The sequence below is a fragment of the Periplaneta americana genome, chromosome 5 (assembly GCF_040183065.1).
Source record: "Periplaneta americana isolate PAMFEO1 chromosome 5, P.americana_PAMFEO1_priV1, whole genome shotgun sequence".
Taxonomy (NCBI): domain Eukaryota; kingdom Metazoa; phylum Arthropoda; class Insecta; order Blattodea; family Blattidae; genus Periplaneta; species Periplaneta americana.
The window spans coordinates 174,433,633-174,460,558 of NC_091121.1; the positions used below are offsets into that span (position 1 = coordinate 174,433,633).

General features: G+C 36.4%; 1 protein-coding gene across 1 annotated transcript in view; it reads right to left on the minus strand.

The window, feature by feature from the left end:
• Positions 1-26,926, minus strand: part of LOC138700556 (pancreatic triacylglycerol lipase-like) — a 37,920-nt gene that overhangs the window by 7,049 nt on the left and 3,945 nt on the right. The window contains exons 3-7 of the mRNA XM_069827140.1: positions 26,492-26,609; positions 22,127-22,272; positions 16,811-17,062; positions 9,827-10,012; positions 502-667 (exon numbers count right to left, since the gene is read on the minus strand). Coding sequence (XP_069683241.1) covers positions 502-667; positions 9,827-10,012; positions 16,811-17,062; positions 22,127-22,272; positions 26,492-26,609 — 868 coding nt within the window. The remainder of the gene's footprint in view (positions 1-501; positions 668-9,826; positions 10,013-16,810; positions 17,063-22,126; positions 22,273-26,491; positions 26,610-26,926) is intronic.

Consider the following 26,926-nt stretch of genomic DNA (forward strand, 5'->3'; position numbering starts at 1 on the left):
TATTGAAGAATTTGCATTGAACTATTCAAAGTATTTCGTGGTAATCAATCAGGCCCAGTTGTACTATCGATACTTAGGGCGGCACACAAACGCGTACTGTCGTATGCAACAGAGAAACGAGAACAGTTATTTTATTACCTTTCGTAATGAAGTATGACGAAACTATGACTTAGCTGTGTAACAGTTGTACTGTTATATAGCTTACGATGTATTTTTAGTGATTATTAATAAGGAATTAAGAAACCAGGCAGCAGTTCAGAATATAGTGTTCTGCTACATTCTTTTTCGCGCGAGTTAATTCATATGTCTGATCTTCGTGGCTACAGTATTTTACAAGGACGCATGTAATGTTTAACGTAACTAACAGCGATTGAGTCTTAACATTACAACTAGTAAACGTTGCTTATGCACTAATATCTCGTGTTGTTCCGGGAGGCTAAAAATTCGCCAGCTCCATGAACTAAGTTGCATCAAAAGGGGTATAGTCTGCCGGTTACTCACCTTGAATTAGCGTATTCTCCCATAATGGCGTTGTAACCAGAATCACATAGAAATGGGAAAGCAATAGCAAATATCATCTGAGAGCAACGGTATCCCCAGAAGCCTGTTTGTGTTGTTATGCTCTCAGCAAAGTACATAGGCGCTCTGACGTGGCTGCATGCAAAATCTGAAACAGAAATCATTGTTCTGTATCATCATTAGGCTTGTAACATTCGGGACCGATGGGGTGCGTTACGGTAGTTTCAAGCTGACCAGTCAGTACTCTAGCACGCATTAACAATGTTTCTGCTGAATACTCCGTTCGCAGGTCACTACCGTAGCATGAGTAAAAAGTGTACGTGTTGAAAAATAATGCCGAAAGTTAAAGGTTCTTAGGCGCATATTTTTGCAGCGGAGTTTGGTGAGTCTTTTGAAATGAATGACGGGAACATTACATGTAAATTATGTAATAGAAACATACGACATGACAAGCAATATTATATGCAGAGACATTTTAGCAGAAGTTAGGAAAGGAGGAAATTCAAGCCCACGAATAATTCTGTGATAATTCTTTTGCACATAAGGAAAGGTACGTAAGAATATATCTTTGTAATATTATGTAGCGTATATTTACTTTCAGAGCTGTCCAGATTTATGTGCACCTTGTTATTCTAGTTCAGGCTCCGCCAAGTCGAGTCAAGATCGCGAGAGGGCGTACAGGTCTACTTACGGCTTCCACTGCGGGCAGTACACTTGTACACTGCAGTCTACCAGTGGTGGAGCCTATCGAGGTCGCTTGGGGGCACCGGTGCACTGCATTTTGCACCAGGAATATTTATGTGCTAAAACATGAACCTTAGCAATGTAATGGATGTTGTTATGCGAACACTTAATTTCATAAGGTCTAAAGGACTCAATCACAGGGACTTGAAGGCACTGCTTGATGGTATTAACAGTATGGGGATTTACTCTACCGTACCGAGGTAAGGTGGTGAAGTCGAAAAATTCTGGAACGTTTTCTCGCACTTAGGAATGAAACTGCCTTATTAATGGATGTACATGGGAAACCTGTTAGAAGCCTTGGACATGAAAGAATATATAAGAATAATGCAACAATTGTGCGAAGTTTCGAACGTAGATTTGAGGATATTAGAGATCTTGAACAACAATTTAAGATATTTGCAATATCTTTTTCAGTGAGTGTCCTGGATATTCCTGCTGAACTACAATTAGAAATACTTGATTTACAAAGCGATATTGAGCTAAAGGATAAGTATCAAAACAAAAAGTATTAACCATTTCTATACTTGTTTTCCACGAGAAAGGTTTCCTAAACAGTATAATCTTGCTGCAAGAACGTTGTAAATGTTCGGGACAACCTACGTATGCGAAACACTGTTTTGTTTAATGAAGTTTACAAAGTCACGTCACAGAAACAACTAAGTGATGAACAATTGAAAGCATGTTTGCGATTGGCTGGTACTAAAACAATAGCTCCGAGAATTAAATAGCTGCTTACTAACAGAAAACTGCAAAAATCGCAGCGGATCTCTGATGTTTAAGAAAAAGTACTATTATTAGAGAATTGTATTTGAATGACAACGTTTGTACTGTTGTTTTATTTTGTTAATTGAATTGTATAGCAATGAGAAGAAGACAAACAGTATATTAATCTGTATAAAAGTGCATATTTTGTTTTGTTTCATTATTGTGCAAACATGCAAAAATTTGTTTCGTATATAGTTAACTGTACAAAATTGTATAGAGTACTGTTTTTCAGTATAGTGCAATTAACAGTGAAAGCGTGCTTCAATTAAAAGCTGAAATTAATTTACATTCTTATCACAAATTTGGTTCACATACAAGTTCTTAGCTCCGCCACTGTGGAAGCAGCTACCCTTGCCCGCAGCCGTACGTCAGGGCTTGAGGGTTTGTACGTACGCACGAGAGTGTAGTCACTTGACGGTCCCTGTTCTAGTTAATGTCCTCTTACTACAGGGATGTCAAGGTCAGAGCACGCGAAAGACGCTACGTGCTCCCAAGTGCTTTCGGGTTCCAACGAATCTGTTCTACAAGCAGTAGCGGTGAACAAGAAGGGGTGAGCAAAATGAACTCTATTGGCCTATCACTGCAAGATGAATTAAACTGCTCTTAAGTAATAGATAATGTGTTACACTCATACAAGAAAACAAGAAATAAAAACATATTTTGCAACATGTATCCCTCTAATAAATGCAGTTAATTATAAAATAGTAGGATATAACAAATAATAAACATAGCTTCTCTTTAACTTAAGCAGTTTTACATAATGAGGCCTATAATTAGCCTAGGCCTAATTATTGTTATTAACTGTTACATAATCATGTACTATTTATATGAGCATCATCACACTTCTAGAAACAAATTTAAATTCCTGACTTCTCGCGTAATTCAGAGGTGTTTTTTTTTTCTGATTTTTGCCGACACAATTCCAACTTGAGCTGGAGTAGGTCAATATCTTTAAATCGTCTATGGAACTCTTCCCAGAGATTTTTTAAAACATCACAGTATTTTACACTGTTGAACAGGAGGTCAATGACTGAAGGCGTTGAAATTATCAAAATTGCGCTGTGATATCTGTGACATCCACAATGAAATCTTCATCTGAAAGCTTTTAATAATATCTGTCGACACAAATTAATTGATTCTTTCCTTGCGATTTCAAATTCAAAACGTTCAGATGCTCTAATATATCCTTGAGAAAGTTCCGTTCCTCGATCAATTAGTTCTGGACTGTCTCTGTTTTTCTATTATGAATTCTGATAAATATTCATGTAATTCAAAACATCTGGACAGAACAATATCGTAATAATAAGAAACATCGTTAAACTGAGAATTTATGTACGAAAATCTGGACAATTTATAGACACAACTCCTAACTGACATTTAACGAATTTACGCCATTAGTAGCACACGCTTTTGTTTGTACTTTATTCTGTAAACATAAATACAATGCTGGGAGGAAGAAGCTCTACAATACATCTTCACATACATTTACTACTATTTAATATCAATAAAAACAAACTAATTTGAATATTATATAATTCTGTAGATGAATTAATAATTTCAGGCGTTCGACACTGCTTGTCTTTATAACTAAGTAATTTCCACAAACCAACCTCATCTTTCACTTACATAAGAAGTCAAGAGTCTAGTCAGCCTGAAACTTACTGAACGACTTCATCAATGTGTAATGTACAACCCTTGTGTTCACCAATGACTTGTACCTGCGTGTCTTACGTGCTCTGGGGCCTGATTCTCAAGAATACTAGTTTTGTAGTTCACCAGTTACTAGTTACCAGAGTATATTTCACCAGCTCTAGTAATTCTATTTCTCAAACTATTTCACCAGTCTAGTAGTTTGTGACAATTTTTTAATAGTCGCATGATCTCTTTCACTAGTCAGCTGATTAAGTTCATTTGTTTATAGTCATGACTAGGTATTGTTATTTGAGGTTAGAAGGCTAAGTTGTTTGTGCTTTGGTTTTGATTTCTCTTTTCGGTTGAAATTCAATCAATTGAAAGCAAATTAACTATACTGAATATACGATGAAAGAGTAATGGAACGGAGAAAAATTCTCTCATCGTATGATGACGCAGAATATCTGCATGCAAATATCATATGTACTTCGGTACATTAAAATAATATATATGATATGCGTAAATCACTTCGTGATTTAAGACTGCGCTTATTCCGTCGGATCCCGGCCAAGTAGTCACTCATATCGAGTGCACCTTAGCACATGTGTGGACTTCGGTCCTGCGTTCATAGACATCTATGACGTAGTGCAGAGGGCGGCCACTAGAGGGAACCCAAGAGTTGGAGCTTAATCTGAGACGATTCTAACCGGCGTCGGAGTTGTATCCGGTGTGGCTTAGTGGATAAAGCATCAGCACGTAGAGCTGAAAACCCGGGTTCAAATCCCGGCGCCGGAGAGAATTTTTCTCCATTCCATTACTCTTTCATCGTATGATGACGCAGAATATCTGCATGGAAATATCATATGTACTTCGGTACATTAAAATAATATATATACTGAATATGTTTAATGAATCAAGGGATATATTATTTGGTGCTTTTTCAAGCATACTAATAAAAAATGATGAAGTTAACGATGGACAAAAAAATTTTTATGCGTTAGGCAATGGAACTAATAGACTTACCTCAGAACAAAGATTATGCATACGTTAGGGACACTTATTGGACCAACATTAAGAAAGAAACTTTGAGAAGTACCAATTCACGTTCACAGTATCGTAATATGAACCTATGATGTAGCCAGTGGATCTACTGCCAACATAAATGTCACATATGACTTGATGAAAAATTCGCTAATTTTTTTTTTTCAGTTATACATGATCTATTCATAAATTAATGTAGTTTTATATTTAGTTTTTAGGCTAAAGTTGACAATGTCAAAAGAACTGGCAGTAGAGGAGGAAAGCCAGCAAAAATTACTGCAGTTGATGAATTGGTATTAGATTATTAGAAAAAAATTCTGCAAGTGTTGCTGGTCTACGGCAGAAAGACCAGATGGCATTGGAAAAAAATCAGTCCTAATTTATAGAGCAATTTGCATTTGAAGCTTTGCTGATAATGCGTGACTTCTATGTGTTTGTCTTGTTATGGCAGGTCCCACTATATTTAACAACTCTCCAAGCTTTTCAGTACTTTACCTAAACCGTTCATTATATTTAAACAATCCTCCCCTAAAGGAATAATAATTGTTCTTTCTCGATGTAGTTTTAGCTCTTCTCACAACAACTTCTTCATCACTTCAATCGGAATCACTAAAACACATATTTAAAAAATAACTACAGTATTTTCTTTGATTATCTGAGAAAGGTGGTCACTGGTAACTGATAATATAGAAATCACGAGTCTTTAGAGTCTTGTAGCAATATCCCTGTTAAATACTAGTATAATCATCTAGATTAACATTTTGAGAAACAGAATCACTTATGAACTGGTGAAATCGACCAATATTACTAGTCTGTGAACTGGGGCCTGTTTCTCAAAAATACTAGTTTAGTAGTTCACCAATTACTAGTTACCAGAGTATATTTCACCAGCTCTAGTAGATTCTGTTTCTCAAACTATTTTACCAGTCTAGTAACTTGTGACAATCTTTCACTAGTCACATGATCTGTTTCAGTAGTCAGCTGATTGAGTTCATTTGTTTATAGTCACTGGTAAGTATTGTTATTTGAGGTTAGAAGGCTAAGTTGTTTGTGTTTTGGTTTTGATTTCTCTTTTCGATTGAAATTCCATCAATTGGAAGCAAATTAACTATACTCAATAAGATTAATGAATGAAAGCATATATTGTTCGGTGCTTTTTCAAGCATATAAACAAAAAATGATAAAGTAAACCAATGGAGAAACAATTTTATAATGTGTGAGGCTATGGAACCATTACCTCAGAACAAAGATTATGCAACTTTGATAAGTACCAATTCAAGTTCACAGTATCATAATATGGACATATTATGTAGTTAGTGAATATACTGCCCACATGAATGCCACTTATGACTTGATGAAAAATTCGCTATTTTGTTTTTCGGTTTTACATTTGATCTATTCAAAAATTAGTGTCGTTTTATATTTAATTTGTAGGCAAAAGTTGACGATGTCAGAAGAACAGGCAGTGGAAGAGGAAAGCCAGCAAAGATGGCTGCAGTTGATGAATTGATATTAGATTATTAGGAAAAAATTCTGCAAGTGTTGCTGGTCTAGGACAGAGGCATTGGAAAATAATCAACATCCGGATTTGTAGAGCAATTTGTATTTGAAGCTTTGCTGATAATTCATGACTTCTATTTGTTTGTCTTGTTATGACAGGTCCCACCATATTTAACAACTATCCAAGCTTTTCAGCACTTTACCTAAACTGTTTCTTTATATTTAAACAATGCTCCAATAAAGGAATAATATTTGTTCTCTCTATATAGTTTTAGCTCTTCTCACAACAACTTCATCGTTTCAATCGGAATCACTAAATCACATAAGCTTAAAAAAATAATTACAACATTTCGTTTCGATTATCTCAGAAAGGTTGTCACTGGTAACTGATAATATAGAAATCACCAGTCTTTAGAGTCTTGTAGGAATATTCCTGTTGAATACTAGTATAATCAACTAGATTAGTATTTTGAGAAACAATCACTTATGAACTGGTGAAATCGACCAATATTACTAGTCTGTGAACTGGTAACTACTACTTTACCCTTGTAGTTTCTAGAAACACAGACTTGTAAAATAAGCTAATATCACTACTGTACAGACTAGTAATACGAGTCCATGAGTTTTGAGAAACAGGCCCCTGGTAACTACTGCTTTACCCTTGTAGTTTGTAGAAGCACAGACTTGTAAAACAAACTAATATTACTACTGTACAGACTAGTATTACTAGTTCATGAGTTTTGAGAAACAGGTCCCTGATCAGCACGTTTGCGCTCTCGTTCACATCACTGTCGTACTAGATGACGTCCCCGGCCTATGTATCATGCTGCGGTCAATTTTTGTAATCAGTCCCCAACATTACAAGCTAATCATCACAAATGACTGGCAGTAGTATTTTGTATTATTACTTCTGTTAAGGAAATATGTTATATCTGAATAAAAGGCATCAAAGCTGTCCGGTTGAATGAATGAATGGATGGATGAATGAATGAATTAATTACTTAATTAATGGGAGGAGAAATATTTAAAAATAATGCGAAAACTCTTCCGGGGCCATTTGTCTTATTTCGAGTTTCGCCATTGTATTCAGATAACTGTAGAGAATTTTGAAGGGAAAAGCCAAAAATGGACGTAATGAAAAGGTGTCCAAAATAGAAAAAACAGAGTCTCTGTAGTCATCACTTCATCATCCATAAAGGAGATTCACGTTGATGTTGCGTCTGACCGTCTTTCACCCCCGGGAAAGACCCGGTACTCAATTTTATAAGAGGCTGAGTGAACCTCGGGACCGTTCTGAAAGTTTGGCAACGAGAAAAAATTCTGTCACCACCTGGGATCCAGTCCGTAGCCAGCTGCTCTACCAACTGAGCTACCCGGCATGTAAATATGGAGGCATATTACTTTCATATCTATATCAATCTAGCAATTCATTTAATTAATTTGAAGATTCGTGAATCTTTATTTGAGTCGGAAGGGATCCGTAATCAAAAAATTCTGGAAACCACTGCTCTAGGTGAACTTATAGATAACATTCCAACAGAATTAGGCGCATCAGTGCATAGGAACTGATGTATGTAAAAAAGCTTGTTAGGAAGATGTAGATTATGCATCATACAGAATGGGCTACACTTTCAGTACCTTCTGTGAGAAAAATGAGTACAGAATTAATTAGATTAATGTGTAGTATGCCACATCTTTAAGAAGGAGAATGTACGGGATTGCCGGTGAAGTGTGGCGCCGTGAATTCACGGAAGGAAATGCCGGCTGATGCGAGGGGATCGTGTCGGTAAGCGGCCGACTTGCGAACGGATAGATTTAAAATACATCACTTATACAGCGACATCATTTTATTTTTACTTCAATTTTTATTGTACCTGAGTTTTTTAATGTACTTCACGCCCACCCCTTCTATTAATGAAGTTCAACCGTCCTCCACAAAGATCCAAGACCGCATATATGTACAGTCTTAGTAGCCTACCGGTCATAGTAAACAGTACGTTTTCCATTGACGAAAGAGCTTTCAATATTGAATCATTTTCGCACAGGTACTGTCGTCCATCTGCCTACGTCGTAACCCGATTTCCCTCACCAGCTTTTATTCGGCTGCTAGTGGCTGGGCTGTATTAGCTCTTTTCTGAGAAATTAAATTATGTTAGGAATTGGACGTCTACGTAATATTATACAACTGTTTAAAACAACTTAAGTAAAAGGGCCTCGTTAAGTAATTAACTGTCACGTGATTTCCTCCCTTTCTACGACCCTACGCCATAACCACTTGGACGGACAGTAGATAGTATGTCTGAGTAATTTTATCTTTTCGGATCGGACAGAAGTGAAGAATAAATTTACAGTACGTAAGGTACTCTTTTATAGAGTAGGTACAGAATTATTTCAACGTGAGTTACTAGTACGAAGGACGAAACTGGTAATTGGGATTAGGTACAATAGTCTCTATTGGGATAATATGCACATTAGAACTGAAGCCTGTATCGAAATAAACGGCCACTATTTTAAAAAAATGTGTTTAAGTATCCATATTATGATTATTTATCAATTTAACTTCAATCTCTATATTGTACACTAATGTGCTGTAGACAGTATAATTACACTGCATAATGAATACGTCCACATGGACAGCTCAGTTCGTGAGTAAAAACACTCATTGTTAATACTGTACTGTATTTTGATTGAACAAAAACCTAATGAAAAATATCAAACTCAAAAGCGCGATACTTCCTAGTTTACGTAAACGGATGAACTACTTTTCTTCCCTCCTATACCTAGTAAAGTGATTTGTATTTTACGCCAGTATCATCGAACTCCAGTCTTGGAAGGGGGAGCAAGCGGTGTTTCCGGTTCTAGACCTTTTTTTTAGTAGGTTATTTTACGACGCTTTATCAACATCTTTGGTTATTTAGCGTCTTAATGAGATGAAGGTGATAATGCCGGTGAAATGAAACCGGGGTCCAGCACCGAAAGTTACCCAGCATTTGCTCATATTGGGTTGAGGGAAAACTCCGGAAAAAACCCCAACCAGGTAATTTGCCCCGACCGGGAATCGAACCCGGGCCACCTGGTTTCGCAGCCAGACGCGCTGACCGTTACTTCACAGGTGTGGACTTCTAGACCTTTAATCAAAGATATAGGCAGGTTAATATTATAGATGTTAGTAAAAATAAAATGATGTCCCTGTATTATACTCCTACTACGCTCTATCACTCAAGTGCACTTGTTCAATGTTGCTTAAATACAGAAGTGAAGCTATCACTTCTGCGAGAGAGTTAACCAAGCTGACATGACTCTAACTCCTATTGTAATTCAAATTCACTCCCTGCCATTGAAATTGCTACGTTATAAATGAATTACAGACAAATTAAATGATGGACAAACCAAAAAGTGTACCACAGTTCTGTTTCCCATCGGAAGATTTAAATGTTATTAATGTTCTAAAAACGGAGCCGACCGACGTTTTATGCCATGCAGTGTATAACGGTTATTTTTCTCTCATAGATCATTCCGTTTGTTAGGTAACCGATATAAGACTGAACTCTGTCCTCGGCCACGGGGATTAAATACTGTATGTCTAACAGGAATTGAATGTTGTCTCTTCATATATAAACATTACCAGTCAGTTGACAATCTGGCTGCAGAGATCCTCCGTTCATGAAGAAGTCCACGTGTCCCAAGACGACCAGCTGTCCTGCCAAACCACCGTTTGTATGCACAACTTCAACGAACTCTGCATCATCTTTGCTTAGTACATGTGCATCATTTCCATACTGGAGGAACAAGGGACCTGCCGGATCAAGACCTAAATAAAAATAGATAAAAAAACGTATTTACTCACCAAATATTTGTTGAAGATAAGATAAGAAATTGGTAAGTTCAAAAAGTATAATTTTTCGGAGTATATTTTGAATTGAAATTTTATATATTGCTCTCTTCAACATTTCATATTTCGTTTTATTGATTTAAAATGAATTAATATAAGTCTCTAAAGTCCCTACGCACTTTCATAATAACGCTGAGTTATATTTATTTTCTTTGCAACTACAGTTAGCGTAAACAATGAGGAAGAACGGGTTGCCATTGTTTATGCACGGGTACTTGGGTTGTTATATGAAGACGCCAGAGCCGAATTTACCCTAAATTCCATAAACCAGCCCCAATAAGGGCACACATTCCTTTACGTGTAATAGTAATATGCGTTACAAGAGCGGTATGTTGATGTTTTCATGTTCGAGGAAAAGATTGAAAAAGCGAAACGTAGTTGAGCTTTTTTAATTTCCGAGAACATGAAAACAAACATACCGCTCGTGTATCGTACATTATTTTGTGCGAAGACAGTTTATTACATACCTGAAAGACGAATTTCTAATTAGTTGCAATGAAATCTCCATCTTGGTTTCTGTTCAATGACGGCAACTTTTAAAAACTAAAATATCTTTCTTCAACATTGTTGCTATAAAATGTTTTCTGTGTTTACTATATCCCAGCAGTCCGTGATATACGTCTGTCTTTTTTTTTTCCCCCAGTCTATAAATGCGAACTTAAAACAAACGGTAAGGTTATGTAATGATTTATTTTTTATTTTAATATTTTAACAATATTGTTTATATAACATATTGCAGTAATAACATCGGCATCTGGAATCTTGTTGATTTTTTCACGGCTTGCTTAATGTTACTTGCATTACAAATGCAGTAAATTTTGTGGTGTTGTAGAGCTTACTTAATTTTTGTAAATATTTAAAAGCAATAATTAACATTACACTTCAGGTGAAATTGCAGTGGTAAGTTTCCAATTTATAATTATTACTATATTGAACGTCTCTAAAAATAATGTTAAAAGCCTAAAGCAGTAAAATGAATATGGCGTTTAAGCGTTAAGAAGTTATGTGTGTTACGTTGGGAATACTGAATGTGGTATTTCACACTTACCGCGTATTGGTTTTGTGCGGAAACCAAGCAAATACGCACGATCTCGCACAAACAAATTTAAGCGTACCGGCAGTATGTTTGAAGAGGAACGCCATGAAAGAAAACATACATAGAGAGACACTGTACAGCATGTTCAATTTGCCAGAGATAGCAGTCCAAAGCCATCAATTCGACGCCTCAGTAGCGGGCTGAATGTCCCTCGGAACACAGTGTAGAAAATTCTATGTTTCACTGCACGAAAGCGTGATTATAACATCCAAGTTTTGCATGATCCAAACTTTCGCCTGTCGTCGAGCAAGGTTTTATGACCTTCTGGAGGTTATATGGAATGAGACTTTAATGGACATCATTTTATTCTCCGACGAAGCCACTTGCCAGGTTTGTGGGAAAGAGCACAGACACAACAGCCGAATATGGGCAAATGAACAGCCACACTAGAGATTGGAGTGTGAACGTGATACACCGAAAGTGAATCTTTTGTTGGGTATGACAAAATCAAAACTGTATAGCCTATTCCTATTTTTTTTTTTGCCGAGAAATCAGTAACAGGTAACATCTACCTCAACATGTTAGAACTGTTCCTGGAACCGCAGCTTCTACAGGAAGGCATACTGGATACAGTTGCGTTCTAGCAAGACGGTGCTGCTCCACATTTTGGCACACATTGTCCGTGACTACCAGAAGATAACTTTCCAGGAAGATGGATAGGTAGAGGGTCACCTCGGCTGTGGGCTTCCCCGTTCACCGGACCTTACAAATTTAGACTTTTTTCCATGGGGCTAAATAAAGTCCAGGGTGTACACCAGCATGGTGAATAGTTTATCTGATTTACGGAATCGTATCAGGAAAGCAGCAGGCCTTACTACGATTGGCATGTTAGGTCTACATTTCGTTCCACTACTGAAAGATGGAGTGTGTGCTTTGACATAAATTTCGGTCATGTTGAAGGGAAGTAGTATGAGTGTAAAACTTCACGATAACATTGGCTGCGTTTAGCTGGGACAGCGCTGAAATAGCAACCGCATTGAACGACTTGCTGACAGACAGCGCTGAAATACCGGCCGCCATTTATCGTAGCAATTTTTTTTCGCTTCAAATTTACTTCAAGACTGAGCAAAAATAAGAACTCAACGTTATACAGTACGGATAGGTAATGAAAGGGAGGTGATACACTGGGAACACAACATCTGAACGTACGGATAGGTAAGGGAAAGGCGATGCTACGTTGAGAACACAACTTAATTTGGTACGAATAGGTAAGGGATGTGAAATGATATAATGAAAGCACAACGTCATACGCTACGAATAGATAAGGGAAAGGAGATGGTGCAGCGAGAACCTAACGTCATACAGTAAGGATAGGTAATGAAAGGAGGATGGTACAATGAGAACACAACGACTAACGGTACGGATAGGTAAGGGAAGGATGTTGTTACAGTGAGAACACAACGTCATAAGGTACGAATAGGTCAGGTATGGTAAATGATATAATGAGAGCACAACGTCATGCGCTACGGTAGGTAAGGGAAAGGAGATGGTACAGCGAGAACATAACGTCATACAGTAAGGATAGGTAATGAAAGGAGGATGGTACAATGAGAACACAACTAGGACTGGGGACGGAGCGGTTCGGTTCGGAGCAGTTACTGTGATGTCATTACTCGGTTGAATCGAGTACAGTACAGAGTACAAATTTGTGGCGACAGATTTAAAATTTAGATAGATTGAGTCGATTTTAGAACGTACTTTGAAAGTGAAACCAAGCGTGTTTTAAAAGCGTTGTAGTAAAGCGCTTTCGCTTTGCCAATTGACGAGAAAAAAGTGCTTTCTTCATTGCAAAATGGCGGTTGCAAATTTCATTTGCGTGATTACAACTATTTGCGGGGTTATTTTGTATGAAAGGCCTATTTAACTTTCAGTGTTGTTATATATGAGAGACGGAATAAAATTGATAAAATAATTTATAATACTAACAGCTAATAAATTAACATGTGAGGAAAACGTTAAACGCCGCAGCTAAGTAAAAAATAAGATAGAAAGAAACGGGCTCCATGAAGCGCTGCCTAAAACACTTAAAAATAATATACATAATTATTTACTATTACGGAAAGTAGATAAAATAATCAATAAAAAGTGGAACCTTAAACTGAAAACCATAATGCTTATTTATTTTATAACATTACTAGCTTTCAATACAACCATGTTCTCTTTGGTGAAGAGTAATATTATTGATAAATTAAAGCAATTAGGGAACATAATTCGTAGAAATAAATAGGTACAAATAAAATGATGACTGATGAGGTAACACAAATCCAATAAACACAATTAGAAGAAAAATATAATGCACTTCTTTTTTTAACGTATTTTAAAATTAATCAAACACTCTAATATGATGATGATAATAATGATAATAATAATAATAATAATAATAATAATAATAATAATACTTTTGGCTTTTAAGGAACCCGAAGGTTTATTGCCGCCCTCACATAAACCCGCCATCGGTCCCTATCCTGAGCAAGGTTAATCCAGTCTCTACAATCATATCCCAACTCCCTCAAATACATTTCAACATTATCTTCCCATTTACGTCTCGGCCTCCCCAAAGGTCTTATTTCCTGCAGCATCTCAACTAACACTCTATATGCATTTCTGGATTCGCCCATACGTGCTACATGCCCTGCCTATCTAGAACGTCTGGATTTAAAGTTCCTAATTATGTCAGGTGAAGAATAAAATGCATGCAGTTCTGCGTTATGTAACTTTCTCCATTCTCCTGTAACTTCATCCCTCTTAGCCCCAAATATTTTCCTAAGCATCTTATTCTCAAACACCCTTAACCCATGTTCCTCTCTCAAAATGAGAGTCCAAGTTTCACAACCATAAAGAACAACCGGTAATATAACTGTTTTATAAATTCTAACTTTCAAATTTTTTGACAGCAGACTGGATGATAAAAGATTCTCAACCGAATAATAACAGGCATTTCCCATATTTATTCTGTGTTTAATTTCCTCCCGAGTATCATTTATATTTGTTACTGTTGCTCCAAGATATTTGAATTTTTCCAGCTCTTCTAAGGATAAATTTCCAACTTTTGTATTTCCATTTCGTACAATATTCTAGTCACGAGACATAATCATATACTTTGTCTTTTCGGGATTTACTTTCACACCATCTCTTTACTTGCTTCATGTAAAATTTCCATGTTTTACCTAATTTTTTGTGGATTTTCTCCTAATATAGTCACGTCATCCGCATAAACAAGGAGCTGATGTAACCCGTTCAATTCCATACTTTCTCTGTTATCTTTGCCTTTAATAATAATAATATTATTATTATTATTAATATTATTATTATTATTATTATTAATATTATTATTATTATTATGTACAGTAATATGTTCAGACTGTCAGTGTTCATTAGGTCCACTTGACAGGTCATATAATAGAATGAACTCCTCTTCAATACTGGAGGCCTTTCAGCCCGCCTTGGAGATAAGGAAATAATTTGTCCTGCAGCAGATAGTATTTAAATACAACAGTACCTACGTTGTTGTCTGCTAGAATTAAGTAAAACACTTGAACTCTGTTTGAACGTTTGAACTGACCGGTAACGGCTACGGTTAACCGAGTAACTTCGGTGCTCCGCTGCCAAGCACATAAACCGATACAACCGAGTAACTCAACAGATCTACTCGCTCCGTCCCCAGCTCTAAACACAACGTCTGTATGTACGGATAGGTAAGGGAAAGGCGATGCTACGGTGAGAACACAACGTTATATGGTACGAATAGTTAAGGGATGGGAAATTGTATGAGAGCACAACGTCATGCGCTAATGATAGGCAAGGGAAGGGAGATGCTACATTGAGAACACAACGTCATACGCTACGGATAGGTAGGACAAGAAGATGCTAAGGTGAGAACACAACGTCGTACGGTAAAGTTTGGTAAGGGAAGGGAGATGCTACAATCAACTAGAGGCCGGCAAACTTTCGATCAGGCTTGCCCATGACTGTTTACGTCCGTGAGCGGGCTTACGCTTCGTATCGTTCGCCCTCCTGCAACTTTCCCTCTCAAGCAGGCAGGCAGTGTGGTTGCACGTGACTCCCAAACAGTCCTAAGAGTGACCCGAAAGGCCTGTTGGGTTCCGCCGACCTGCAGCAGACTGCTGCTTTCAGATGCATGATAAATATGAACCAAGTCATTCAAACCCGACAAGAAGCCTATAGATATAGATAAACTACTGAAAACTTAATTCGCTGTCTTATGAAACGTGCCATTAATAAAGACAAAGAAAACTATTTCTCGTCGACATAATATCCATTAAATGCTAACAGTTATTATAAATTACTTGCACTTTCCTTTTCATCGTAGTAATATAAATTTAATGCAAACCATTCAAACTTTCAGCTTCATTAATAAAAAGAAATCTGTCCCTCAGAACTTAAATAGCAAATCAATATTCTGAAGAACGAAAAACTTTTATACAGTTTACAGATATTCATGAGGCTTTTTTTATTTTATTGGGTTATTTTACGACGCTGTATCAACATCTAGGTTAGCGTCTGAATGATATGAAGCTGATAATGCCGGTGAAATGAGTCCGGGGTCCAGCACCGAAAGTTACCCAACATTTGCTCGTAAAGAGTTGAGGAAAAACGCCGGAAAAACCTCAACCAGGTAACTTGCCCCAACCGGGATTCGAACCCGGGCCACCTGGTTTCGCAGCCAGACGCGCTGACCGTTACTCCACAGGTGTGGACATGAGGCTTTTAATTGTTGATGAGGAAAAAGTTAAAATGAAATATTTTTCTATAATAGTTGTTGATATTCATAATAATTTGTTACCAATATCTTTTCAACATATTCCTCTCCTCTCCTCTCCTCTCCTCTCCTCTCCTCTCCTCTCCTCTCCTCTCCTCTCCTCTCCCCTCTCTACCCCTCTCCTCTCCTCTCCTCTCCTCTCCTCTCCTCTCCTCTCCTCTCCTCAACTAGTCACAAGTTACGAAATGTTACTATTTTGTTGAGTCAGATGCACTTTGCAGGAATATGAAATGTATAATATTGTCTTATTACTTTACGAATTCTGTAGCGCAATAAATCGTAAAACTGTGTTTCTTTAATCAAGAAATATCTGCCGTGTTGGACCATAAGATAAAGATTTTCTGAAGTGACTAAATAGCCAACGAACTTAGGTTTCAAACTAGTACTGTTTCATCTTAACCAGCGCAGACTGGCTTCCGTGAATGCAAGTCACTCTACCTTATAATACGAGCAAACAGGCAGGCATTCTTAGGTCCCGACTGGACTGAACCTATAAAACCCGGGCTCAGTGGGTTCAGGCTAAAAGTTAACTTGCTTTGTAGCGTCACCGGAACCCAAGCCTGACGGCAACCGGGTACGGGCGTGAGTCTTGTGTGATTTGTCGGTCTCTAATCACAACACAACTTCATAGGGGACGGATATGTAAAGGAAGGGAAGTGAGGTTTTGAGAACATAACGTCATATAATGACACTGATCGGGAACGGATGGGAAAGGAAAGGGAATGAGATTGTGAATTAATCTTAAAAACCTTCATTTTAACGACATACATCGCATTTGCTCGTTGATGGAGGACTAGCCTACGTTCATAAATAAGTTGTAATACTGTATTGTTTAACTTACCTGTGATTCTTTTGAGTTTTCCGACAGTGACGTAATTGCCTGCTTGCCCTGCACCTTGAGCGCCCAGGCTGAATCCGATAACGTGAATGTCTTGCAAAGGAACATTCATCTTCTTTACTAAGAAGTCGATTAATTGGGCTGTACAATTAGCAATAACCGGCAAGTTTATGGTAGCCTGTACGTAACAGCCGTCTAGCACAAGATCACCATAACTGGCTGCTATCACGTTGTAGCTACCAGAAGATAAATACACTGTAAGAGAATTATTTTATTCTTATAATGTCATTTTTACATTAATATTAATACAAATAAACTAAATAATAATATAGTATTGATAATCATATTATATAAAATTTTCATATCCCTTGTGGAGTTTCTCATAACCTAGTCCAGTAGTTCCCAAAACTTTTTGAAGTCGCGACCCAGTTTTGGGACATACATTTGTTTGCGACCTCACACTACTGTACTTAACTCATTCAGAAAAACACAAATCCTTGTAAAATCGGAAACAATGATAATTTTACTTAAAACTATGCTTTCATTTCAACCTCTAATATACCGATACCCGATACTGGAAAGACAAGATCGGAATATGCGAACCTATTTTCCAATTCTCTCTGTCTTCTTTGACTAGCCTTTCTTGCTGATATATTTTCCGAACAGTTAATCACTTTGAGTAGTAATTTGGAAGGCGAAGTTGTTAATATAATAACAGACAGTTATGAAATCGAAGAATTTCCAAGAAAACTTGATTTCTGTTAGATTTAACTTTATAAAAAAATATTTTATTCATTTCAGTATATTAGTAGTATTTATTTAGTAGCATTTATTTATTTAACCTGGTAGAGATAAGGCCGTCAGGCCTTCTCTGCCTCTCTAACAGGAGATTCCAACTATAATATGAAGAATAAAATTACAATTAGTATTAAATTTACAATTACAATTACAAATAAAATTACAGTTAGTATTAAATTTACAATTACAACTACAAATAAAATTACAATTAGTATTAAATTTACAATTACAATAAAAATCAAAGTACGAAAAGATTACCTGACTAATTAAAGCTATTTAATTTATCAACAGTAATCTCACTAGACGTTTTGATTTGATCGATAAATCTGCGAGTGGAACACGAGCAGATTATCTAGAGAAAATCAAAACTCGAGTGGGATTTAATTGACTATTACACGATTAGAAGAAAGTATATAAAAATTAGAAGTAACGAAGTACTCCAGTACAATAAAATATTGACTTACGAAAATACAACTGTCTTCAAATATATTATTGTACCATCTCAACATTACAAATATTACGCTAGATGCATGCTAGATGGCAGTAGTGTCTTTATACAGACACTGTAATGATTACTATTCAATAAATCTTAATATTAAACAATCTCTGATACGTGACTATCCATAATATCATATAGCAGAAGTCCTTTTTATCCTCTCAGAGCAGAAGCTATAACATAACCTAACTAATATACACAAGTGTTAGAAAAGTTTTAATTAACGACGATGACATAAAAAATAAACATGAATAATTTTAAAAGGAATAATTATTGAATGTATAATTTCCAAATTTGAATGTGGTTGGTGGTTCAATTGATGTTATATTGGACGTGTGCATAATAGAATTGGAACTCGTTGATTTAGGCCTACATGGTGTATTCAACTTATTCAGGATTTCCGAATGGTGCTCTTCATTTATTTGTAAATCGGATTTCAGAAGGTGCATAGGTATGATCAGTGATTTTTATTAATTCTTGTTGTTGAATGCCAATGCAAGTCATATTTGAAACTGCTGTGCATCGACTGGAGTGGTTTGTAATTTTATATATATTTTTGACGTCCAGACCAGCGCAGTTTCAAATGTTGGCAAACAAAGAAACAAATGCTAGGGACGCGATAAAATTAAACAAATGCTAGGGACGCGATAAAATTAAACAAATGCTAGGGACGCGATAAAATTGTGCGATAAGTAGCCATGATTGGTTGAAATACGTCCTTTGGTATCGTTTTATTGGTCAAAAGTAGTATGACGTAGTAAGAGTGTAATAGTCATAGAAAAACATAGAATATTTTATATTTACTGAATTACAAATTAAACCTAGAATAACAAAATTGTATAGTGATGAAATTACTGGATATTGAAATATTTTGTGATAGATTAAGGAAACTATTTACAAGACATCAATTACTGACAAAGTGCCTAGTAAGTTTGCGTTTGAATTCAATTTTATTTCGACAGTCCCTGATGCTAGCATATAAAGAGCACGTGGAAAATTTAGCTGCATGCCGTACAATACTGAATTTGTTTTTGATGAGGTGCAATGAAATTAGCACAAATTCTTTTTTGATTTGAAACAATTAACCAAAGTCACAGAGGGATACTGAAACCTTTTCAGACAGTTGCGTTCAACTGACTGAAGTTCCAAAAAATATTTAGGAATGTCTCATTCAAATAGATGCCTACTGATGGAACGTTGAAAATTTTTCGCAGAGTCTAGATCAATGGTTGCCAAACACCACGAAATTGTGACGTAATAGAAATGCAACCCACACACCGCTATTGCAGGGAGAGAGGTGGAGTGGGTATCTCCTCAGGTAATGCAGTGAATAACAGTGCAGAGACGGACTGTGACCAAAAAACGAAAGCAATATAATATTCTTCTACTTATTAACTATACATAATTTTTTTTCCATGTTAATTTTTTATCCTCCTATTAATTATTTTTGTATTATTCATAAAATAAAATAAATTTATTTTCTTATTTACTATAGAAGGAACGTGTACTTCACATCAGCATATATTTGAAATTAGAAAAACGTACCAGGCTGGCCACGAAGTTGTAAACTACACTACATACTTCAAAAAAACTTTGAAGTATTTTACTCCGATTAAGACATAGAAGCCAATACTTTTTATTGTTTATTTATTAATGAAATATTCAAATTACACTACATACGTCGAAAAAAACGTCGAAGTATTTTACCCCGATTAAGACATAGAAGCCGTCACTTTTTATTGTTCGTTTATTATTCAAGTTACAGGTAAGGGCGTGGTAATCTTCATAGCAAGAAAAATAATGACAACATACATTGTTCTTTTATACTTCATTTAAAATTTTAAAACAAATTAAGTATATCATATTTTTGCCATCTGCACAAAATAAATACTTTTCCTTCCATGCTCCTTAAAATTACGTTTTTACTTACTATCTGTTTTCGAAAAGACATCGAAACATATTATCCTACACACTTGTAACATTATATGCGTACGTCCGCTGCTGATAAATGTCTTTACTTCTACCGAAGTGAAGGCTGTAAATAGAGGGTGGGGATATGATGTCATGGTTACGCTTGAGTGGAGACAGGGGCATGTGTCGCGACACAGCTTTTGGCGATCACTGGCCTAGATCATTTTTTGATCAGAAGTATGCAAGAATACACCGAACTTGCAAATGAAGCTGTTATATTTTTATAGCATCTACATTCTCGTTTTTATGCAAAGTCTATGATTGTCACCGAAACAAAAGCGCGAAATCTCCCTGAATTTGAAAATTATATTATTTTATGCTCGACCATGCCGAAATGTAGTAATTATACACCTGGTAGCAGCCCTTTAATGCACATCATTAAAGTACATCTATTCATTAAAGTTCAGTTGTTCAGCCAATCAGAAATCACCATTGTAGCATTATAAAAGCGCAAGTATCGATTATTCTCGGATATGCAATCGAAAGACAACTAGCGAAACGTCACGGAGGCTGGAAATCCAATACTGTCGCATAAGGTTATGTTCTGTTACCATAACAATTAGCGTTAATTGTAAATAATATTCAAATAAATTCAATTTGTCATCTCGTTTTTCAATGTCTAAATCAATTTCCAGGTTATATCAAGATTAATGTTCATGTTACTCTCTAGATTATATCAAGATCAATGACATTCGTCCCTCGGAAAAAATCAATACTTTCGCGTCTGCACACATCTCACAATTTAGAAGGTCAGTTCCGCTCCTCACTCAGATAACCATAACATGAATACTTATGAATAATTTTAAGTTAAAAATATGGTCAAGCATGAAAGGTCGTATTAAACTTGCCTATAATGGTAATTAAGACGCTCGTATGAAAATTATGAAACTCGCTTGCGCTCGTTTCATAAACAAATATACTCGCGTCTTAATTACTACTATTATAGGCTCGTTGCATAATGTACTATTATATGTCGAATACGGAGTCTAGATAAGAGAAGCTGGTTTTCCTAAAAAGGTACACTATTATAACTACTGTACTTAACTGCTTTTATTTTTATGTCCAAAGTTATTTACATTATGTGTCCAAATACAATATAGATGTAAGTTATTAAAGCGTTTTGTTTATATTATTTTGTAAATCATCTCGCCGTTTCCCCTCAGATCTTTATCCGACACCTCACCGAGTCGTGAACCACGGTCTTGGCAACTACTGGCCTAATCCATATGCCTTTCGTTTTCGATATTACGTATTGAAACATTTGGTGACACTCACGGATAAGACAAGACCTTACTTCTGCGCAAAGTAAAACTGCACTACGTAAACATCTGACCTGCATTAACCAGTATGAATTTGTAAATTAAGTTTCCAGCTCATAAAATCACTGTGTTCTAAATATAGGCCAATGTTAATAGTACATTATGCAACGAGCCTATAATGGTAGTAATTAAGACGCGAGTATGTTTATGAAACGAGCGCATTATAGGCAAGTTTCATACGACTTTTTATGCTCGATCATATTTCTAATTTGAAATTATTCATAAGTATTCATGTTATTCTTATCTGACTGGAGAGCGGAAGTGACCTTGTGCAATTTCGTAAATTGTGAGATGTGCGCAGACACGAAAGTTTTGATTTTTTCCGAGGAACAAATGTCATTGACCTTGACATAATCTAGAGAGCAAAATGAACATTAATCTTGATATAACCTGGAAATTGATTTAGACATTGAAAAACGAGATGACAAATTGTACTTATTTGAATATTATTTACAATTAACGCTAATTAATATAGTAACAGAACATAAACTTCTGCGACAGTATTGGATTTCCAGCCTCCGTCACGTTTCGCTAGTTGTCTTTCGATTGCATATCCGAGAATAATCGATACTTGCGCTTTCATATTGCTACAATGGTGCTTTCTGATTGGTGGAAAACCTGAACTTTAATGAATAGGTGTACTTTAATGATGTGCATTAAAGGGCTGCTACCAGGTGTATAATTACTACATTTCGGCATGGTCGAGCATAAAGTTATTTAATTCATTTCATTTACCTGGTCCTATAACTGCGTTAGGAGTTTGTGTATAATTTGCACCGTAGCCATGCAATAGCAGTTTGAACGGACTGCCCGTCATGAAGAGAGAGCTAGTGATGTTGTCTGGGTAGTTCAGGTCAAGAAGCCTCGGTTCCGGGTGTTCACTGCAAAATTAGAGAAAAGTGCGTTGCATTAGCCCACGGTATTCCAAAAGAAGGAAATTAAAACATAAATTTAATAATACTAATTTACAAATGCATTACGACCATTGGCGGTGCGTCAATAAGAGCACAAGAGCACGTGAACACCTTGTTTCCATTAATGCACGACTAGTTTTATTATTTAATACCGGATTGGCGTAGTGGGGATATATAATATCAGGATCGAGTATTATAAACTTCCTGCATCTTGCATAAGCTTCTTATGCAAACTTGGCAACATCTGTTCATGTACAAGCCGTGCTCTTTTCAAGAATGTTACAGAAATTTCACGCATGCGTGGGAGAAAATTGTCTTTCCCTGGCCGCTTATGACTCGTAAAGAGCACAAAGCATTAAGTGAACAGTGAATCTATCCTACAGATATCAGGTGCATTGATGCCTATCGTTTACGTGCTATATATCGAAGAGGAAATTTAATTAGTCTGTATTTTAGCCTGCAGGTTTCAGCATCTCACTGTCGGAACGTTTACTTTTTGTGGATGTGTGTACAGTGCTGCTACGAGAGTGTAGTTTGTGAATTACTATACTTCATTGTCGGCATATAGCATAGTTTCGCTTTCAAACACGTGATGGCTGAATTTGATGATGGTATGAAATTAAATATCTGTATGGTGATGTATATTATTTAAGAATAATATTTACTGGCATGTATTTACAGTAATCAATCTATGCGAATGGGATTACAGTACTGGTATAGGCTATAGTGTATCAGTGTGTTGTGAATCAAAATATATTACTGAACACACGCTTTTGTAAATTGTGTTATGTATTAATTTTTAAAAAACGTAAACCATGAACTGTGTTCAAGTAATTTTGAAGAGTAAAGAACTGGGTAAACTGGCTTACCAGGAAAAATTGGAAATAAAAAGACTGGATATTATTATTATTATTATTATTATTATTATTATTATTATTATTATTATTATTATTATATGTTGTTTTGAATTTATATACGGTTTTTTCGAGAGTGAAACATTGGAATCATGACATTTCATATTAGGGTAAAAATGTACGAATTCAAATTCTCTTCGATTTTGGAACACAAAATTGTGAACACACATAATATTTTATCACGAGCAGCCATTGATTACGACTCCTTCTTAAGTCCATCTTGTCATGATAGAACACTACTGATCCTTTAAGGGAGATATTCTTATCCGATTTTTGGTAGGGTGCGTCAGTCTCCTCCTGAAATATATACTTAATTAAGTTTAACTTAAATCTAAGAATAGTACAAACACCCGGGCCACAATACTAAGTAACATATCCCTTGTCAGGATCGGGAATAGAATTCTAGATATTATCCCAGTGTTCAGCATTGCTAATCACTAGACTATGTGGTTCACCGAATTAGTACTAGAAATATTTTAAAATTTAGTAAAATCTCTTTATTCTTCAGAACCAGAAATTGGTGCTGACATAATGAAGTTTTCTTTGCTAAAGAAGATTTCTTGGACACCCTATCCATTTACAGAAGGCATGGTGTTGATAATTTCATATGACTTTCAACAGACCAATGAAACAATTGGTTTTCATCTGTTTATCGTTTCGGAAGCCTTTGTCTCGGAAATATCCACACCTGGAAATTTGCAAAAATTACCAGATGTGTGGGTTACAAGAAGGATAATTTTTATAGAATTATGTTTCATTGATTTCTCTGAGCAGAAATTACTTTTCTAGTGGAAAAACTTGCTCTTTCTTACTCACTGAATTCTAAAAGTCTATTAAATGTTACCAGGATAGCGTATATTTTTCAATTACATTTTGTTCATTTAAAATGTGACAATTAACAAATATTTGTCCTGAGTTCAATTCTGGTGGTAACAGTAAAATTGTAGTTAGATAGTTTTTCCCAAAAATTTTCCCTCAATCAGTCGAAGCAGAATAGCTGGGTAACTCTCGGCGTTGGATCTCGGATTGATTTCGCGATCATAATAACCCTTTCACTCTGTCATAAACATCTCAGTTTATTTCGTAGGTTTCGAGCTTGCTCCGATGTAGAGACTGTTTCAGCCTGCCGGCGGACTTTGACCACAATGATATGTGGCCATTCGCTGTTGGTGGTAGCGCTATGCACCGTGAACTCTACACTGGGCTTATGGTAACCCGTAATACTGGGGATGATGGACCTTGATGAGTTCTTCGTGGAAAGGTAAAGGAATCATATAAACTGTAGGTGAGTTGGGAGGCGGCGCGTAGGGGGATCTGTAGCGCGGGGGGGCCTTAGCAAATGCACACCATTTCATCCGAGGTAGTACAATGGGCACACCCAAGCGGCCTGCGTGTGAGGACTGTCCAAGTTCCTGCCCTCCTATGAAGGAGGACTAATAGATAATGGATAGGCCAAGTACAAAATATATTCTGAATTAATGTAGCATAATTCTATCGTATTTCTCTGGTTGTGAAGAATACAATATATTTAAAAGTATACCTAGAACGAAATGAAAAAAGTTATCCTTATTCAGAAAAACGAACGTCCGGAAGAATAATGTTGTTAAACGAAGCAAAATTTAATCTTAAATCTCACATCAATATCGTAATTTGCGGGATGCAACAGAAAATTTGCTTTACAATATATGGAATTACGATGGATGTATACCTAGAATTGAAACATTAACACACTGAATTTTGATAGAGATAATTCTATAAACACAGGAAGTGTGATTTCAAACATTCCTCCTTCAAGCAATAATTTCTAGTTATTCGTACTGCGATTTTTCTATTTTCTGCAGCTTTATGATCGACTGTTACGTATGAACCTACCACTCTTATGACTATGACTTACGGTACGTTTATCGTTTCACCTCTTTTTGCCGAATTTCCTATTTCTTATTACATACTTTGATTTATAAAGGCCCGCTCCTACTTAGCGGAATCAAATCGAACAGAATTTCTCATCGCAATGTATTTAAATGGAAGATAGCAGAAAGTGGCGAGTCGCATCGAATCGTAGCGAATCAAATCGAACAGAATTTCTCTTCGCAATGTATTTAAATGAAAGATAGCAGAAAGTGGCGAGACGCATCGAATCGTAGCGAATCGAATCGAACAGAATTTCTCATCGCAATGTATTTAAATGGAAGATAGCATTAAGTGGCGCGTCGCATCGAACCGTAGCGAATCGAACAGAATTTCTCATCGCAATGTATTTAAATGGAAGATAGCATTAAGTGGCGCGTCGCATCGAACCGTAGCGAATCGAACAGAATTTCTCATCGCAATGTATTTAAATGAAAGATAGCATTAAGTGGCGCGTCGCATCGAACCGTAGCGAATCGAACAGAATTTCTCATCGCAATGTATTTAAATGAAAGATAGCAGAAAGTGGCGAGTCGCATCGAATCGTAGCGAATCGAATCGAACAGAGTTTCTCTTCGCAATGTATTTAAATAGAAGGTAGCAGAAAGTGACGCGTCGCATCGAATCGTAGCGAATCGAATCGAACAGAATTTCTCTTCGCAATGTATTTAAATGGAAGATAGCAGAAAGTGACGCGTCGCATCGAATTGTAGCGAATCGAACAGAACAGAATTTCTCTTCGCATTCTATTTAAATTGAAGATAGCAGAAAGCGGCACATCGAATCGAATCGTAGCGAATCAAATAGAACAGAATTTCTCTTCGCAATGTATTTAAATGGAAGATAGCAGAAAGTGACGGGTCGCATCGAATCGTAGCGAATCAAATAGAACAGAATTTCTCTTCGCAATGTATTTAAATGGAAGATAGCAGAAAGTGACGCGTCGCATCGAATCGTAGCGAATCGAATCGAACAGAATTTCTCTTCGCAATGTATTTAAATGGAAGATAGCAGAAAGGAACGCGTCGCATCGAATCGTAGCGAATCGAACAGAACAGAATTCATTTGAGCTAGAATATTTTATTGCACTGCCAGAATAGGATTTCTTATTTCGGGTATGATCGTATGTTCTAGTGAAGCCTTCGTGAAAGAACAAATGAACCACATCCATTCTTGGCGGCTTAATTTATTTACTATTGAAAGTTATTGCTGAAATATTACGTATACAAAAATCACAATGTAATATAAACGAAGAAAAATAAATAAATCTTGTGTAGATTTGCTCACTTTTGTATGACAAAACACAAAAAGTACTGTTCGGTTCGATTCCGCTAAGTGGGAGCGGGCCTTGAGAAAGAACTTACGTTGTATATAAGTAGAATGTGACGTCTCTGTTGGGACACACTTTTTCAGCGTATATGCATATCGGAATTCCTGGAATTGCCGAAGTCGGGTCTGTAGTGCCGTTATTCTCAGGTAAGCCTGAAAGAATAGTGTGTCACAAATCAAGTTGGGAAGCTCAAATACACTTTTGTTGCTTTTCATCTCCTACTCAGTAATCTCAATATTGTTAAAATCGAACAGATCTAATAAACATAAAATAGTTAGCTGTTAACCAACATAGAGCTCGTCCATGTTAGACATTTCAATTAGTTATGCAAGTGATGGTTCATAGCTTCTCTTCTGCAGTTTAACTTATGGAGCAAATCATATAAGTTATTTCAATATAGAATTATGAGGCGGGCCTGGGATAGAATCCTGGTTGGGACAAGTTGCTAGATTGAGGTTTTCTCCTGGGT